The following is an 18254-nucleotide window of genomic DNA, read 5'->3' on the forward strand; positions in this document are numbered from 1 at the left end:
TTTCATTTTTTGTTTCTTTCTGTCTTTCAAATAAAACTTAGGGAATTATTTTTTCTGGTTTTGATAGGTTTTTAAAATAGCACATTCTTAGGACTTCAGCTGTCTGTGACTATTTCCTTGTGTTCTTTTGTTTTCCACATCAGTTTTCTACAACTCCTTATTTATACTTGTTACTATTCATTTCCATTTTTTTCATTTCTCATTTTTTATTGCTCTGTATTTCCCTTCCTAAGCTAGGTTAGTTTTTGAATCACTACAGCTTTTCATCTTGAGTGTGAGATATGTTGTGAAATACTTCCTAGCTGTTATTAATATTTTTCTGCTGACATTTTTTCTTCAATTTTTTTAATTTATAACTGTTTTCAGCTCTTTGAAAATTTCTCTTTCAAATAACTACTGTGTCAGTATAAGTGTATGCATATACATACATAAGAAAAGGTGGATTTATAGATATATATATAGGTTTATAGAAGCATGTGTGAATGCATATGTGTGTGGATATAACATTTGATTTTTTTTTTCTAAGTGTGTGCAGCAAAAAATTTAAGTTTTTTCTCTGAACTGCAGTTATGTGTTGCTGGGGTTTATTGGTCAAACCTTGGTTGCCTTTGAATGAGATGTAAATGAATGCTAGCATCAAGAATATTTTGAAAGTCAATGGGATTCATGCTCCTATGTGCATTCAATTCTTTAAAACCGGTGTATATAAGAGCATGGTTATGTAATAATATAACAAATATACACCCAGCCCCCCCATAAATGCACACACAATATGGACAAATACATCTGCTCACATATCATCAACATGCACATTTTTTACTTCTGTTTGATGAGTACTCTCCTTCTGTTTGGGGACTTCAGTTTGGTCTGGATGCTCACTAGTCTTAAAAGTTAAGGAACCATCAGCCGATCTCTGCAATGTCCTGTTACACATGACAAAAAACACTCAAGAAACTGTTTGAAGTTCCTGCTGATCCTTTTCTCTATGATAGTCATAGTCTTCTTGTCTTCTGCCTTCAGTGGTACAGAACACTCTTCCCTCTTCCTTTCTCAGGTGGTTGCTTATTTTCAACCCTTCTTAAGTCCCTACTCTCTTGAATTTCTGGACTGCAAGTGTGTGTTCTCCTTTGGAAGCTGAAGGGAGAAGGAGAGGAGTAAGTGCTTCTTGTTACTTACTGCTTTCCAATTCTTGGCAGTGTCGGTGCTTATCTTTCCTATTTCTAAATTTTGTTCTTCCTGCTGTAGGCATGTCTTTTTAAATCATGCTGGAAAAAAAATCCATGGCATATCTAATACATGTCATCACCCATGCTATTTACTGGAAGAACAAACAGTGAACGTAGAAATGTTTCTTTTTTCTATAGACGTTCTTTTTTGTAGCTCTTATGTTCCTGCTGAACCTTTATAATAAGGTCTGTGTGCATTAATACAGTTTTGGATTTTTTTTATTTCTATTTTTTGCCTCCTATGTATAAAATTATGATTTAAAAAACTTTATTCTGAATGTGTGTCTTACATTTTGGTCTCCATTGAAATAGCATTTCCCAGGCTGCTTTTTTCCTCAAAAGAGATTCTTCAGGAAATATTTTGTTCAGATAAAATTTTATTATTCCCTTTGTACCAGGAGAGTGTTGCCATTTGAGAGGTGGTGCAAGAAGGTATTGCCCTTTGTACAGTTGAAGGCCTTAATAAGTTTGGGGTCCAGGATAATGACATTCAGATTGCAGTAGAAAAAAAGGGAAGATGGGATAATGTCTTCTTACTTTTGGAGTTTTCAGATTTTTGCTCTCTTATGCCTTTTCTTCATTAACTGGCCATAGTATGTCATCTGATTGTTCCTACCTCCCACTGCTCTTCCTTATATTATTCTATTCTTGAATAAAAATTTTTCTTCTGAAATGATGCAGAGCTGCTGTCATCTACAGTCAGTCACTTACTAGGCTACCAACACTCCTAATGTGCTTATAGGGAAGGAAGGTACAGTTTGCTTCTTTTCTTACAGTTCAGCCTTGCTCTTAGACCAATGTTGAGGTATTCAAATGTCTTTTTTAAGCACAAAGTTGAAGTTGTTGAGGTATGTCAGCCTGATCTAGCCTGATTGCTGGTTACTGTAATCTTTTCATTTTATCTTTATACTGTGCTGAGTGGACTTTGTTTTTGCCAAGATCTGGATCTTTCCTGCTCATGACCCACCTGACAGTGCATCCAACAGAGAACCAGTATTTTGATTTACATACCAGTGTCCCATTATGCTTTTGCAAATGTTTCCTAACAGCCGTGAAGCAAACTGTTGTACATGGCAATTTAACTGGAAAACTCTGCAATTATTTCTGTTCACTGGCTGCCAGTATTCCTAAGGGTCATTAACTTAATGGGCTGTTGTGTGCCTTTTTTTTCTTAGATGTCTATAAACAGTCCCTTGGACATTCTCCCATGAATCAAAGGGAAAAAAAAGGAAGAACCAGAAAGCAGATGATTGCTTTGGGAGTTCAGACCCAGAAGCTTTTAGACAAAACACAATACATTATCTTACGGAAAAGTAGGTTTCAAATTGGAGAAGTATTTTAATAATGTGATGGCTCTGTGAGCTCTAGAATCTCAGTTTTCATTTAAAAAATGAACTCTTGAGCTTTTCTGGTTGCCAATACAGTGTGGGCCAAGCACCCACAGTGCAAAGAGGACTACCTGAATGCTTTCAGACAGCTTTGAAAAGCCTACAGTGAGCTCCATGCTGCCATAGCCTGGCTGGAGCAGTGCCTGAACAGGATAGTTTAACGTTAGTATGGATCTATCCTCAGTGAATGTCTGTCTCTAATATCATTTCGTATTCTTCCAAATAGTCTTGGATGACAAGCTTAGTAGTTTACCTTCAAGGAAACATTGGAAAAGCGAATTTTCCAGAGTGCAGGAGGAGCCTTAAGAAAGGCAGCTGTCAAATCCTGGAAGATGTTTGATACCAGTGGATACTGCTGACTGCAAATATTTAAGAAAACAGCTTGTCTGATGAGAAGAGGGAGATGCAGCAACTAATTGTTCATAGGAATAATTGACAAAATCTCCAAGGATAAGAGCATGCAAAACGCTCGTTTTAAACCTTACACTTTCAGGTTTTTTGAATGAATTACAGATTTTCAAGAGAACAGAGAAAGACCACTGTGAATTTTTAAGAAAATATTGATAGCATGATATTAAAATGAAGAGTACAGGAGTTTTTAAAAAGCTGACATACATGATAGAGCTTTTGAAGATTTATATACCTTGTCTTTTTGGTTGTAGTTTGAGAAGGGGGTTGTCCTTATTCTACATGCATAATCAGTACTTTGGTAATCTGTGTTTTTCTTTGTATTTCAATTTGAATTTATAATTTGAATTAGTTTCAGAATTAGAACCTGTCTGATGATCACATGATAAAATTTAAAGTGAGTGTTGTTTGCTCTGTGAACCAGTAAGGATTAAATCAAGTTTATTTACAATTATGGGTCCAATCCTGCACAGGTTTAATTAAAAGACAATTTATCTATGCCACTAAACATTAATCAAAAATTTTTAATCAGCCTACAGGACTTTTTCACATCAGAGCTGTAAAAGTACCTTATGTATTTATAGATATGTATAGATGTATATAAATACATATTCACCTATCTGTATGTATACCTATACGTATAAGTGTGTATATATGTATATATATGTATACACATGTATCTATCTGATATACTGTATATGGAACTGATATAGTTTTATATGGTTTCTTAAATACATTTATGTGTGTAGTTTATGTGTTTAGCAGCCACGCCTGGTAGCCTGAAAGCAGTCCATGAAGAAACATAACATACTCCCTACCTCTATACAGTATAGAACTTTAACCTTGTTACCTTGTGTTTCATCCCACGTTTGTTGTACCCTTGTTAAATCATCTAGATTTGAACTTTAACTTCTTTTTTTTAGGGTCTGTTTGTTGTCTGAGCTCTTACACACTACTTTTTAACCTTTTGATGTAGTCAGTTAATGTTATTGACTAATTAAAGCAACAGTATTGCACACATTTGCAGTAATTCAAATGAGTTATGAAGCTTAATTTTCTGTTTATAATTAAACTTTCTTTGTGCAAAAATTTCTTAAGGAACACCCAATATGCTGTTAGAATCTACCAGGAAAGAACCTGTAATTGTACACACTACCTGTAATTCAAGAACTGGACGAAAGAAGAAAATTAAGAGAAACGAAAAAGGGGAAACTCAGCTGCATATTGCTGCTAAGAGAGGAGATTTGTCCTTGGTGAAGACTCTAATATCATCTGGAATTTGTGTTAATGAACAGGATTATGCAGGTTTGAAAATTACTCTCTTATGGGCTTGTTTATGATATAGTTTTACATAATTTGTAGTATAAATATGGATTCTTGACTTAAAATTGTGAGGAGAAAAGGAATTCATTAAACAAGTGCAAGCACAATCAGCGAATACCTGGATTTTGTGTCACAGCATGGAAGTAATGCAGACCTTTTCTCAGCAGGAGTATTAATAGGGTCTTGCTTCTCTGCTGAAGAACACATTTATAGAGATGTGTACAGAAAGTGAACTTGAAAGTTTGGTGAGAGAAATAATGCTCATATGCATGTATATGTATGTGTGTGAAGCACATTCCGACAGGTATTATTTCCTTAAGAAATAAGGGTAAAAACCAGATGACAAGATTATCTTTTCTTTTTTCTCTGCCTGAATGTATAACATATTTCTGTTTTCATACTCTCAAAATGCATTGTATTCTATTCTAGATGCCTGGCAGACTACAACGGTAGTGAGATTAGAAATGAGACTATTAATGTTCTGCTTCTGAATTTTTAGAGTTTTTCTGCTCCAGTATTTTGTTTCTTTTATTATTTTCAGTACTGTAGTAGAAAAGAAAGCAGTATATTTTCTGCTTAATATTGGTTACATTTTTCTCTGAGGTAAACTGAATTGCACAGAAAATATTTGACCTTGGCATTTCAAGATGGTTATTTGTACAAGATTTATCTTAAATGCAGCAAAATGTATAATCACTACTAAGCGATCTGTGTGGATCTTTCCAAATCAGATGCATGCTGTGTGTCGTCTTGCCTTTATTAGGTTGGACAGCAGTTCACGAAGCTTCCAGTAGGGGATTTACTGATGTGATCTTAGAATTACTGAAAGCAGGTGCTGATGTCAACAGCAGAAGTCTGGATGGTGTTTTACCAATACACGATGCTGTTTCTGGCAATTATTTGGAGGTACATTTTTCTTTTTCGTAAGATTTCCTGAAGCTGATTTCCAGCAGAGCAAAATCCTCTTTTCATTCAAGTTATTAATAGAATTTTAGTGTAGATTTGCATTTAGGAAATAAAGTAGGATTCTTTAAAGTGATCCAAATTAGAGAAAGAAATATTTTTCAATAGTGACAGTTGAAACTGTACAGTTAGTTGCCTTTTTTAGTACAGCAGGCAGAGCATAAAAATTCAGAAACTTCCTTTGGTTTTCTCCCAGGTTTGGGCTTTTTAATACTAAAATTGAGCATTCTTGGTTTGATTGTCTAGTCCAACCCTGCTGCAGGGAGGAGTGATGCTGCAGAGTAGAGTGATGCATTTCACACGTAAGAGAGAAGAAACAATATACTTTATTGATAGAAAAGACTGAGTTAGCAAAGTTCACTGGTAAATGTGACAGTTGTTTAACAAGATTTGAGGCAAGATACATTGATTATTTACTGCATAGAGGACAGGAACGGAACCGGAAGGGGGACCTTCCTGTTGAGTCATGATGTCCAGAAAGGACCCCCTTGCTTTCTAAACTCCATCTCAGATGACTAGATCCAGACTTGGTCTCAGACTCAGTCAGCAGTTCGTATCTAAAGGATTATGTGTGCACAATCAGTCCTTTCTATCAGTTAGCTAACATATCGAAGTTTAGCATACAGTTAATCACTGAGAATCTGTTGTGGCAAGGAATCTCTCAGTCTTGAGGAGCAACCTTGAGAGATGTCCCTACTGAAGGGGAGATCCTGGTGTGCAGACCACTGCTGTGCAGGAGAGCTTGAAGAGCCCAGGGCTGTCTGCTATTTATGGAGTAAGATGAATTACTTACAGTCATATTTGCATACCAGCAAGACACCTGTTCACTGTTCCAGGCAGTCTTTGGCTACTTTATTGCCATTCATCCCCCAAAATCCAGGTAAGCTCAATGCAACCACCACGGCTGCCCCTGGTGGTTATGGCTTAAGCAGAGGAGTATATGGCCACAAAGCCCCCTGCAATGGGCAGGGACATTTTTTTATTAGCTCAGCTTGCCCAAAGCCCTGTCCTACCCGACTTTGAACATCTAGAGATGGGGTGTCCACAGCTTCTTTGGGCATCCTGTTTCAGTGTCTCACCATCTCCATTGTGAAAAAATTCTTTTTTTTAAAGACTCTAGGCCTGCTGTTTAAAAATGGTTCTACAGGATAGACTATTTCAGTTGGAAGGGACTTATGGTGATCATCTCATCCAAGTGCCTGATCTCTTTGGGGCTGACCAGAAATCAAAGCATGTTGTTAAGGGCATTGTCCAAATACCCCAGTCTTGGGGCATTGATCACCTCTCCAGGAAGCCCATTCCAGTGTTTGACCATCTCTCAAAGTAAAGAAATGTTTCCTAATGTCCAGTCTAAACCTGCCCTAGCACAGCTGTGAACCATTCCCACACATCCTATCACTGGATCCCAGGGAGAAGAGATGGACACCTCCCTTTCCACTTCCCCTGCTCAGGAAGCTGTAGCTTCAGTTTGTCCCTCAGCCTCCTTTTCTCCAAACTAGACAAGCCCAAAGTCCTTACTGGCTCCTCGCAGGACATGGCTTCCAGCCCTCTCATCAGTCTTGTTGCCCTGCTCCAGACACATTCGAGGACCTTCACATCATTCTTAAATTGTGGGACCCAGCACTGCACACAAATAAATAAAGTGTTCTTTTGGCAGAGTTAGTTCTGGTGAACTGAATGTAAAGAAGATAATGCCAGATTGGCTCAGACATAGTACTTTTATATCTGTCAGAGGGACATGTTTGATCACATTTATCTTTTTCTGTGAAAAACAGTCAAACAAAGGGGATGATTCACAGACCTGGTGCCAAACTATTATTAGGGTTCTTGCAAACGTATAAGCTTATTATTCAGTATTGCAAGGGAAAACCAATGGAGAACATTCTGAACTTCAAGACAATATTGTCTTTCTGATACTTTCTCATACTTAACTGCACTCTGAGTGTAAGAAATAAGAAGAAATGCTAAAATGGGGAAATCAAACATATGAAAATTCTTTAACATCTGAGCTCTGACCTCATCAGCACTTTCATATAATTTGAATTTTAGGGGATAGATGATTCCGCTGGTGCCACTAATCTCATTTCCACATTTTACAATTAAACAGACTTGCAAGTTATTTGGAATTAGGAAAAAAAATATCAGTTCATGTAACCAGAAAACCGAAACTGCTGTTAAAGAAAAAATTCCACTTCTTTTTCGCATTTTGGTCTTAATTCAATTGGCCAGCTCCTTTTAATTTAGATATATGATGTTTTGTAATTGCTTTGTATAACAGTACCATAAAAGTGATAGGTTTAATGACAATTTGTGAACTCTTTACGTATTTTAATGGAAAAATTAGAAATGTAAGATGGAAGTCTGTATTGATAATAGCCAGTTAATCTGGTTTGTTTAATTTGGATTGCAAGTGTAACAGGTTTTAGAGTATCTTATTTGTATGTGTATTATTTGTGATTTATGTTAGATACAACACACATAGTTGTCCACAGTAAGAATTACCACAATACAAATAATAAAAATACATAATAGGCAGTCAGGATTCTACTGCAGTATGGAGCGAATCCCTATGAGAGGGATGGAGCAGGGGAAAGTGCTGTGGATCAAGCTTGTGATGAAGAAATGAAAGAACTTCTGAAGTCTTACAGTGCTATGAACTCTCTACTTCCCGTTCCGACAATTGAAGGTACTGGTATGTTGGTTTTGTAATGTAAATTATAGTATTACCCCATGGTCTTAAGAAAAAAAATATACATTCAAATAGTGCTGATTTGTGGAGCTGCGTATTGCCTGGCACTGATATTTTTAACTCTGTTAACTATTGAATTATATTAATTTATTTACAGAAAGTAGGATACATGAGTGGGTTTTGGTTTTTTTGAGAGAATGAGGTGTAAGAAAATATTCAGGTCTTCAAATTTTCTTATTATCCATATTTCCTATTACAGGAAGGGAAATAAGTGGTTTTCAAAGTGTTAACTTTAAGGACTTATTTCCTTATGCTACCTAAATTTGATTTCATTTTTATACAAGATATTTTTTATTATTTGATCTGCCATTGTATCTTTGTAACCTATTATGCTTCTGCAAATTCATAATAAATTTTATTTATTTTTTCTGAATTGTGGAGAGAGGAAATCAGAACATTGTTGCTTTGACTACTGTAAAAATGATGATGCAGCTTGGGAGCCACAACATGAGAAATACAGTGTGGTAAGTATAGATAACAGAGTTTTGTTAAACTGCTTCCTAGTGTGGTAGTGCATAGTGACATTTGCTGACTGAGTAATATAAAAATATAATGTAAATAATTAATCCATTAAAATGTATGTAAAAACAGCATCATACAGAGGTTTATAATAGGTAAGTTGTGTTTTACATATACAAGTGTGTTTATTGTTCGCTCTTTTAATGATTCCTGTGCACTTACATTTATTGTACAAAGGGTATTCAATACTTATATTTCTTACTGGTTATATGAATAGAAAAAAATGTCATGAGTCCTAAGGCTTTTCATCATGTTTCCAAAAGGGTTCTTTTTGAAACAGTAATGAATTGGCTTCATGATGAAGGTATTTAGAAATCGTTTATCTTAATGTAAAACAACCAGGAAGATTTTTGCACAGATTGTCAGGAGAGCTCTTGCTGGTATCTGTAGGCTGTATCTGCATTGCCTAGGTGATGCTGTCATGCTGAATTTCACTGTCTAATCCTTGCAGTGTGCTCAGAGGTGGGTCTCTGAGTATGGACTAGTTTGAATGCCTAGATAAAACCAGACTGTGACAACCCCTTGCAGAGCAAGCCCTTGACAGTATGTATGTCTGTCTTAGCAGTGCCCCATTCCCTTCACATAGTAATTCCCTGCCTGGAATGACTTGAGTCCACCAATACTTAAACCGCAGGCCATGTATCATGGCCTGTTTTTATGGTGCACTTGGCTCTGCTTCTTAATGTAATTTTGTGTTCATTAACAGAATGTTGCTGCCATACAAAATACAGAAAAGAAGCAGAAAGAACTGTTGCTATATGAACTGACAACTTCTAAAGATGCAGGTAGACATAAATTCAAGTGTTTCACCTATTTTTAGAGGGTAGATATCTTTGGTTATGTAATTGTTTTTAATGTTATTGCATGTAATATATTTTGATTATCTCCTCTGGAAAATATATCTTTAGAGAATAAGATTTTAATAGCATCTCTCAGGTAAGTGCACTTCCTGAAGTATTTCCACTTTACATAGGAATGAATATTTTGACAAAAAAGGTAAACATGCCACTTGGAGGCACAGATCTCAAGTGAACTGATTATATCAAAATGGATCATTAGATAAGAATGCCCACTGTTGGCAGCATTATTCAGTTACAAGTACATGAGCCTCTCCATGATCAAGAACATCTATGTCTGTATGTAAAGTAGCAGATGCAGCGTTTTCAGTCTTCTGTGGCAGGACTTCCAGGAGCCTGAAATAATTTATGAGAGAAAAAAGAGAATTCTTTAAGCAAACACTGTGGATGATGGACAGTTTCAGAAATGCTGATGCCCAGAGGTGTAATTTGTCTTAGGCTATCAAATCTCAGTTCAGCTTAATCTCAAGAATTTACTAAGTGACAGTGACTTCCTAGGAGATCATGATGCTGCTGCTGTGAAGCAGTTGGAGTCTGTTGTGTCTGTACCGTGACTCTTCAAGTTGGCATAGCTTGCTGTAGGAATGCCTTTGACGAAGGCCTCTCTCTCCAGCTGCCTTTGCCATCTAGGCAGGACTGTTCACTTTGGAGCAGCTCACGCCCATGAAACAGTTTGGATTCGTGACAGAAAGAAAGGGTTTGTTCTTAAATCTGTTTTTCTGAATATAGGGTGGAGCTTTCAAATTATATTTACAAGCAAATTTTTCCCTTTAAAAGGAAATGTGAAATATGGAAGTATGCAGATTTATAGTTTAGCAAATTTGTGATGTATGAAGTCTTAATTAAAATAGGTATGTTTTCTTGAAAAATGTTGGACAAGCAGGTAGATGATACAAGAAGCAGGAGCCTATGGACAGAGATAAGTGCAATTTCATAAAAAGATCGAAAAGAGTTATCAGACTTCTCCTGTTTAGGAGTTTGAGAGAAATGAACATGGTGCTCTGTTACCACTACTGGCAAAAGCATTAATAATATAGCACATCTTAAACTAAGTCATAATCATTACTACCGAAGAGGCACAAGACTGAACAAGAACATGGAAGTACATTGACAAACTTAAAACACAGAATAAAATCCTAAGGTATTTGCGTGCGTGAAACCTCCTGTAAATAGCAGATTCAAATTCGCTGTTAAGCTGCCTTAATAAGAGCAGTATGTATGTATTACTGAGTAGGTAAATATCTGGTAGATGCTTTAAAACCAGTTTGGATTTTACAAATGCTAATTTTAATCCTATAATTTCGTTTTTCATGATTAAGAAAAGCTTACACTGATTGTTGTAGACTTTAAGCATGTGTAGCAAATTATCCTGGTGGTATCCACTGGTCGTGACTTCTAGCCCTCCCTTATATTATATGTCTTAAGAGATAGGGTATATATAGAGGAGTTGATATTTGTTCTTCTCAATTTAGAAGAATATAACTAACAAAAAGGGACAATTTATCATTCTAGTTTATAATATGGGTTTGAAACTGTGAAAACTTGATCGATATACTTTTATCATTGTATGTAACTTGGAACAGTCTTGGTTCATTAAACTGTTTTATAATATTTCAAACATAAAAGTTTTGTGCACCTTCTGTGTAACTTCTGCAGGTATCCTCAGTATAATTGTCATCGTAAGTAGCTCTTTGCAACACAAAGAACTTCAAAATTTTCAGTGCTTATCATCCATAGGGCAGTTTTTTAATCTAGACAAAGTACGTGCACTTCAAAATTTTCCAGTACAAACTATTTTCTCAGAATTAAACCTGCATTTAATTCTGAAGGATTTCATTCAAAGTAATCCAGTTGTAAAGAGCTATCAGTATGCATGACAGTATAAGGTACTGCTCTAACTATATCTTCATACTTTGGCTATGTATTTGCTACATTAAAAAGGATATTACTGTAATTATTTTCTACTGCTTATTACCACCATAATTTTGATTATTTCAAAATATTGAACAGATGTGTATATACAAAGGCTGTCTCAAATACAAGATACTTTGAATGAAATGCTTGCAAGCCAGAAAACAGAGAGGGATGCCCTTGCTAAAAAATACAGGTAAGCAGAATAGAGGGATTGTATTGATAGGAAGCTGTTCTTCATAGAAGTAGTGTTAGAAGTTTTTAGGAGACTAGCATACAGTGGCATGAAAGTAAATCTGTGTGGTTTTCATTCAGATTTTGTGGGAGCATGATCCACACTGGCTTCAGTTACCCCCAGTAAGCATTTACATCAAGGAAGAACTTCAGTTGAGCTAGTGCATACAAATCAGTTGCTGTGCACACAGTGGGCATTGAAATTCAGTAGTGAACATGCAAAAAGTGTGGAAAAATACCTAAGAAGAAATTGGGAAATGGAGGTATTGAACAAAGACATTAATTTTGATCTGTATCATGGGGGAAGGTAGTAGCAACTCAAGACACTATTTGGAGTGTCCCTGCCTCTGGTTTGTTTCTTTAGCACCCCTAGACTAGGAGTGTTCGGCCAAGAGCCATTTAAAGAAATGGCTTGAAGCATGCTTGCAGACATTCATGTTTTGTGAGGACAACTCAAATGTAGGATAGGAGTGCTCACCTTAGTGTGAGCATGGACTGTGTGAATTGTCAGCTTCATGACTCTAGCTCTCACAAGGCCTCTTTTTTTCTTCCTTCTGAGAGGGACTACCTCAGTGCTGGTCATGTGGTGAGATAAGAATATAACATCCTGTTTAATGGATGCTTTCTAGGCCAGCTTCTGAGGATGTCTCCATAATGTTTGTGTGAGCAGAATTGGTTGATTATGTAAAAGCAGCATGTACAGCTCCCAGGTAGACCCACAGCAAAACATACAGGCTGTTGAGCAGAGACTGAAATATTTCTGCCACGAGCCATTTTGCCAGCTATAAAATGTAATGTGTAAATTACCAGATAATAAAAAAAATTATGAGGAATTAGGGTTCCAGATTATCCTTGTGAACGAACTAGTGACTGAATTAAGAAACAAGGACAGTAAAATTAATAGCTACACAGATTTATTTGCATTTTAATACTGAGAGTGAAACTGTTCCAGGGGGAAGTGATAAATATTTCTGGGAATTGCAGGTAATCCTAAGATGCTCTATTCTCTTTTTTTAATGGTCATGTGGTACTTCTAGTGTAACTTCACAAAATATTTTGTTATGTGCACCATAAAAAAATTCTGATAGTATCACCCTTCAGTAGTTCGTCCTGAGCTCATTTTAGAAGGCTCCAAATTAGATCCTGAAAGGCATTGAATTCAATGAAGTATTATTATTTGTGGTAATAAAAGAGCAGACAGTTATAATACAGACCCAGTTTGGATTCTGTGAATTAAGGGTGGTATAGGAGTACAAGGTTGTTTTGATGCTTTCCATCCAAATTCTATGGGATTCTCTTACTTGTACATCCTGCTGTGAGATTCTGCAGTTTGTCCATAACCCTGTGATTTGAACTTTAAACTTCATACAGGATAAAAATATTGTTGATATTTTAGGTTTTGGCAGAGTCCTTTGGAACATATTGCTGTTCTTAGTAGGTTACATCTATTAAACTGTCTTTATTTTGTGTTTACAGTAACTCTGATGCCCTTATTTTTTTATTTTCTATAGGGCTTCAGTGGAATCTTTCAAAAAAGGAGCACTGAGGAAACAATTAGTTAACCTTGCTTCTAGGCAAAAGAGTCTGTTGACTCTTGCCCAAAACCAGGAAAAATTAGTGCAGAAAATACAAAGTTACAGAAAAACAAAGCAAATGTTCAGTTCATCATCTTCAGAGAAGCAAAGCTCAAACTGCATTATTTTCTGTGGAAATGATGTAAGACAAAGTTTAACTGCTGATGAAATCATATGTCCTGATGTAGTTACATTTAGTATGGGGCTTTGTGCCAACATGCCTAATAGAAGCAGAGTAGGAGCACATGTCTCTTTAGAAAATAGATTTTCAGCTCAGGACTGCAGCCAGCATCCACACATCTGCTTGGATGAGACAGGAGCAAATAAAGAAGCAATTAGAAGCAAAGAGGCTTCTGATCATGCTTTGGCATCTGAAAACAGTGTAAGAGAATATCCCTTTGACAACATGTCAAAGCTGACAAACGCTGCGGAAGTGGTGACATTGCCTTCAGATCCTACTGTTTCCACTGCTAAAACAAGATGCTCACAGCAAAAAGACATTGATTGTGTAGCATTTGCAGAACAAGGAAACAAGTCTTTAAATCCCACTTCAGTGACCAACACATTAAATATTGTGAATAAGAATGTCTGTCACCCAGCCAGTGACTGCCTGCAGGTTATTACGCATGGGAATCTGCACAGATATGTAAACAAGAAAGAAGTTTTCCAGCAGCAGCAAGTAAATTCTTTAGCACCTGTGAAGAACTTCCCTAATACTTCACAGCAAATGGTCTTTTGGAGTAGTAAGAATTCATTTAATACCAACTTGGTGCTTACAAATCTTACCTCAAATAGAGATTCTCAAGTAAATGTTAGTGAGAAATCTTCACAGAGCTATACTAACCAGGAATGGGAACAAAAACAAGTGAGGTATGAACGGAAAAGTAAGAAAAAGCTTCAGTTGATAGATCTGCTTGAATTGGGAAGGATTAAGCCAGGAGAAAATGTTTTAGAATTCAAACTGCAGGTAATTGTTGAGATCTAATAATATTAATATTAGCATATAATGAAAAAAACCCCACACACTAAAATGGGGAATCAGGAGTTCTCATAATTCAGTCTGTATCTTCAGCACTCATTATTGAATGTGTTTGTTCATTGGTTACAGATAATTGTTTATGAGTTTTAAAGGAAAATGCTATGGATTAAGTCTTTTATCGATCTGTAACTATAACACGCAGACTATTGCATGTGTAAAATTTGTGTTTAACTTTGCATTATCAGTTTGTTAATGTTTCCTACTGCTAGAACCAGAAGGAAGGAGCGAGAGCTTAAGGGTTTTGTGATTTAATGTGATTTTTGGAAGCAAATCCCTCAAATAAAGAATTGTGACATCAAGGATTTCATAGGCATAAATACGTGCAAAATTTTTTGCTTGTAGGCTACAAGCTAATTTTACAGTCTGATACGAACCATATTTGAATTAAAAAAAATAAAAAGAAACCTCTTTTTTGATAGAAAAGCATGTCCATGTCCCTCCAAATACAGAGCAGATTTGCAAGGCAGCTGGCAGGGGCCTGGTTTAGTATTGAGCAAATGAGGGAATTATTAACTGAATTCCCACATGAGAGCTAGTTATTTGCAGGGCAGCATATTGATAAAAACGTGAAAGGTTCTCTTCAGCCAACTCACCCGGTGCAGTTAATGTAGAAAGGACACTTTTTTCTACACCTATAATCTGCTCTGGAATGCTTTTCTACTGAGAGTTGCCATTTCATGTGGTCTTGTGTTAGTAACAAGATAGTGTAAATCACAAGGCTCTACGGTGGTCTGTATGATAGGTATGTACACATGCTTCTTTTCTTTAAAGAACATATAATATTCCCTTGAACTGCAAGATGACTAATTCAAGGGATGAAGAATTCAGTATGGTTACTGTCATTTCTCAAGACAGTTTTCTTTGATACCAGCTTGATGCATGTGGATCTTAAGGAATTATAACCCCCTGTGGAAGTACTGGTGTTCAGAGTGTAGAAAAGTCAGTGATCTTTACTAGGATGAAAATGACATCCATTTATGTCTTGGAAGAATGTGCTATAGAGATTGAAATTTAGAAATCAATGTCTGTTGTGTTGCAAAGAGAAGATGATCAGTAAATTTTCCTTTTTCATTATAGAGATGTACTTAACAACATGCAGCTGGTGCATAGTCCATACCTATGGTTAGCTTTGGACAGGCTGAATGCAGTTGTTGAATTCTGTAGGCCTAGGCTGTGAAACTGAACTGGATTGAGTGCTCATCAAAACGTTTGGGTTAATCATCTTAATTTAAATTCTTACGGATACCCCAAGCCAGTGGATATGGTAGGAGGTGGTTCAATATTTGCTGGATCCTCCTCTTATTCTGATTTATTTATTTAACCTCATGCATGATAAGTGACTTTACTAATGGAGTTTATCAACAGCTGATTTTTCCACTGTTTAGCTCTGTTAGTCTAACCAAGACCAATATGACAAAACCGAAACTTGCTCTGTTATAAACAATTGTTTAACAGTTATTTATTTTGCTCAATTATAAACAATTATTAAGCACAATGAGTTGTGCTTCTGGAGGTTGTGTTTGCAGAACTGAGCTGTATTTACATTATCAAAGGAGCATTAACAGTAAGTTCTTTTATACTTAATTTTGCATAAGATAAGACTGTCAGGTTCCTCCTAAAACATATAAATTATATCCCTTGATATAAGGGAAATTCTTATGCAAATACGTTTCATCTTTGCATTTTGCTGGAATTTCACTGTGACATGCATGTTCCACATGTGTAAGGCAGATTGCATTTGAGTAGCAGTTCCTTGTTGCACGGACTTGCCTCCTGTGAGTGCCTGAGTTAACTGTTGCAAAATAATTTATTCAAAGCTTTGTTTTGTCTAGGAGGAATTAAGATGTAAATACAATTCTGGTAAACACATAGGGAGATTTGTCCTCTTATTGGCTACAACATCTTTTTCTGGTGGAATAAATCCTCTTATTTTACATCACACAGTTTATGATAGTGGCAATAAATTCTTTCACTTTTTTTTCAGAGAAAAAGAGAGTTAGCTGCAACTTTTCAGCTATATTGTTCTTCAGCATTTTTCATGTTCCAAGAATGTTATTTCAGATTTTTTAATATATGAGTTGAAATTTATTTTTTTTTTAGGAATTTAGTCATAAAGCTACAATCTTAAAGAATGGCAAGATCAGAACCAGTAAAGGACGAATACTGCAGAATCCAGTTCAATGGGTTAAAGACCTACTAGGAAGTGATATTTCTGTGACATGGAAGTATGTGTGGAATAAGGTAGGCCTGATTTTACTGCCAAAAATAGCAATAATAAATGGATATAACAAATTTCACTAATCTAGATCTCTGTACAGTTCTTAAAGCAGAAAAGAATACAAGCCTAAATTTTAAGAGATCTTCTTACTTTTACCAAGGGAGCAGCAAAGATAGAGCTACATAACTATAGCTGTACAGAGATGAACTAGTCATAAGTGTTGAAAGAATGTGGAATGCTTGCACTGTGGGCTATCAGGGATTTGAAAGAATAGTGTTAAAGATCACAGAATCACAGAATATGCCAAGTTGGAAAGGACCCACAAGGATCATTGAGACCACCTTCTGGCCTCACCGCAACAGGACTGTCCTGTGCCTGACAGTATCATCCATTCTTGAACTCTGTCAGGTTTTTTGCTGTGACCACTTCCCTGGGGAGCCTGTTTCAGCACCCAACCCCTGCTGGATGAAGAACCTTATATCATATACAAATCTCCCCTGAAACAACTTCAGGATGTTCCTTCGGGTGACCACAGAGAAGAGATCAGTGCCTGCCCCTCCTCTTCCACCCATGAGGAAGTTGTAGACTGCAATGAGATCTCCCCTCAGTCTCCTCCAGGCTGAACACCCCAAGGGACCTCAGCTGCTCCTGATACAGCTTCCCCTCAAGGCCCCTCACCATCTTTGTTGCCCTCCTTTGGACACTCTCTAAGAATTCAATATCTTTCTTATATTGTGCTGCCCAAAACTGCACACAACAGTCAAGGTGGGGCTGCCGCAGAGCAGAGCAGGACAATCCCCTCCCTTGACTGCTGGTGATGCTTTGCCTGATGCCCCCTCCTGGCTGCCAGGGCACTGCAGACTCATATTCAACTTGCCATCAACCAGGACCCCCAGGTCCCTTTCCCTGACACTGCTTTGCAGCATCTCATTCCCCAGTCTGTCTGTACATCCAGGGTTGCCCCATCCCAGCTGCGGAATCCAGCACTTTCCCTTGTTGGACTTCATATGGTTGGTGATTGCCCAGTCCTCAGGCCTCCCTGCCTTCAAGGGAGTCAGCAGCTTCTCTCAGTTTCACACCATCTGCAGACTTTCTTACTATCCAGACTTTCTTACTTCCAGTCCTCTGTCCAAGTCATTTATGAAGATATTGAAAAGCACAGGGCCCAAGATGGAGCCCTGTGGAACCCCACTAGTGACAGGTCACCAGTCTGATGTTACCTCATTCACTATTACTCTGTAATTGCTCACCCACCACATGATGTGCTTATCCAGCTGTGTGCTGGACATTTTGACCAGAAGGATCCTGTGAGAGACAGTATTGAAAGCTTTGCTGAAATCCAGAAAAGTTACATCAGCTGGCTTCCCTTGATAAATTCGGAGGGTTACCTTGTCATAAAAGGAAATTGGGTTTGATAAGCAGGACTTTCCTCTCATGAAGCTGTGCTGGCTGTGACCAATGACTTTGTTGTCTTTCAGGTTTTTTTCAGTACTTCACAGAATAATCTCCATAACTTAACCAGGCATTGAAGTTAGACTGACAGGCCTATAGTTTCCAGGGTCCTCCTTCTTGCCCTTCTTGGAAACTGGGACAGTGTTCACCAGCTTCCAGTCAGCTGGGACCTCTGCAGAACCCCAAGACCACTCAAAAATCACTGAGAGAGGTTTTGCAATTATATCAGCCAGCTCTTTGAGGATTCTGGGATGAATCCCGTCAGGCCCTATAGATTTGTAGGGATTCAGCTGGAGAAGCAGATTCCTCAAAATTTCAGGGTTGACTGGGAGTTGATATTTCTCACAGTCATGGTCCTCCAGCTCAGGGCACTGAGACCTCTTTGATGTGTAT

At 37.2% G+C, this 18254-nt stretch overlaps 1 protein-coding gene across 16 annotated transcripts in view; it reads left to right on the top strand.

Moving 5' to 3' along the window:
- The window catches only part of ANKRD31 (ankyrin repeat domain 31), a 60502-nt gene that overhangs the window by 28021 nt on the left and 14227 nt on the right, over positions 1 to 18254 (top strand). For 11 of the 16 annotated variants that reach the window (XM_027635219.1, XM_027635217.1, XM_027635225.1 and 8 more), the window contains 8 exons: positions 4121 to 4327; positions 5109 to 5251; positions 7841 to 8000; positions 8439 to 8521; positions 9283 to 9361; positions 11444 to 11540; positions 13090 to 14119; positions 16292 to 16432. In XM_027635219.1, the coding sequence (XP_027491020.1) occupies positions 4121 to 4327; positions 5109 to 5251; positions 7841 to 8000; positions 8439 to 8521; positions 9283 to 9361; positions 11444 to 11540; positions 13090 to 14119; positions 16292 to 16432 (1940 nt within the window). Of the gene's footprint in view, positions 1 to 4120; positions 4328 to 5108; positions 5252 to 7840; positions 8001 to 8438; positions 8522 to 9282; positions 9362 to 11443; positions 11541 to 13089; positions 14120 to 16291; positions 16433 to 18254 lie in introns of those variants that run through there. The other 5 variants (XM_027635218.1, XM_027635223.1, XM_027635234.1 and 2 more) reach the window with 4 other exon arrangements.

Source organism: Corapipo altera, unplaced genomic scaffold (assembly GCF_003945725.1).
Source record: "Corapipo altera isolate COAL_440 unplaced genomic scaffold, ASM394572v1 61411, whole genome shotgun sequence".
Classification (NCBI taxonomy): Eukaryota; Metazoa; Chordata; class Aves; order Passeriformes; family Pipridae; genus Corapipo; species Corapipo altera.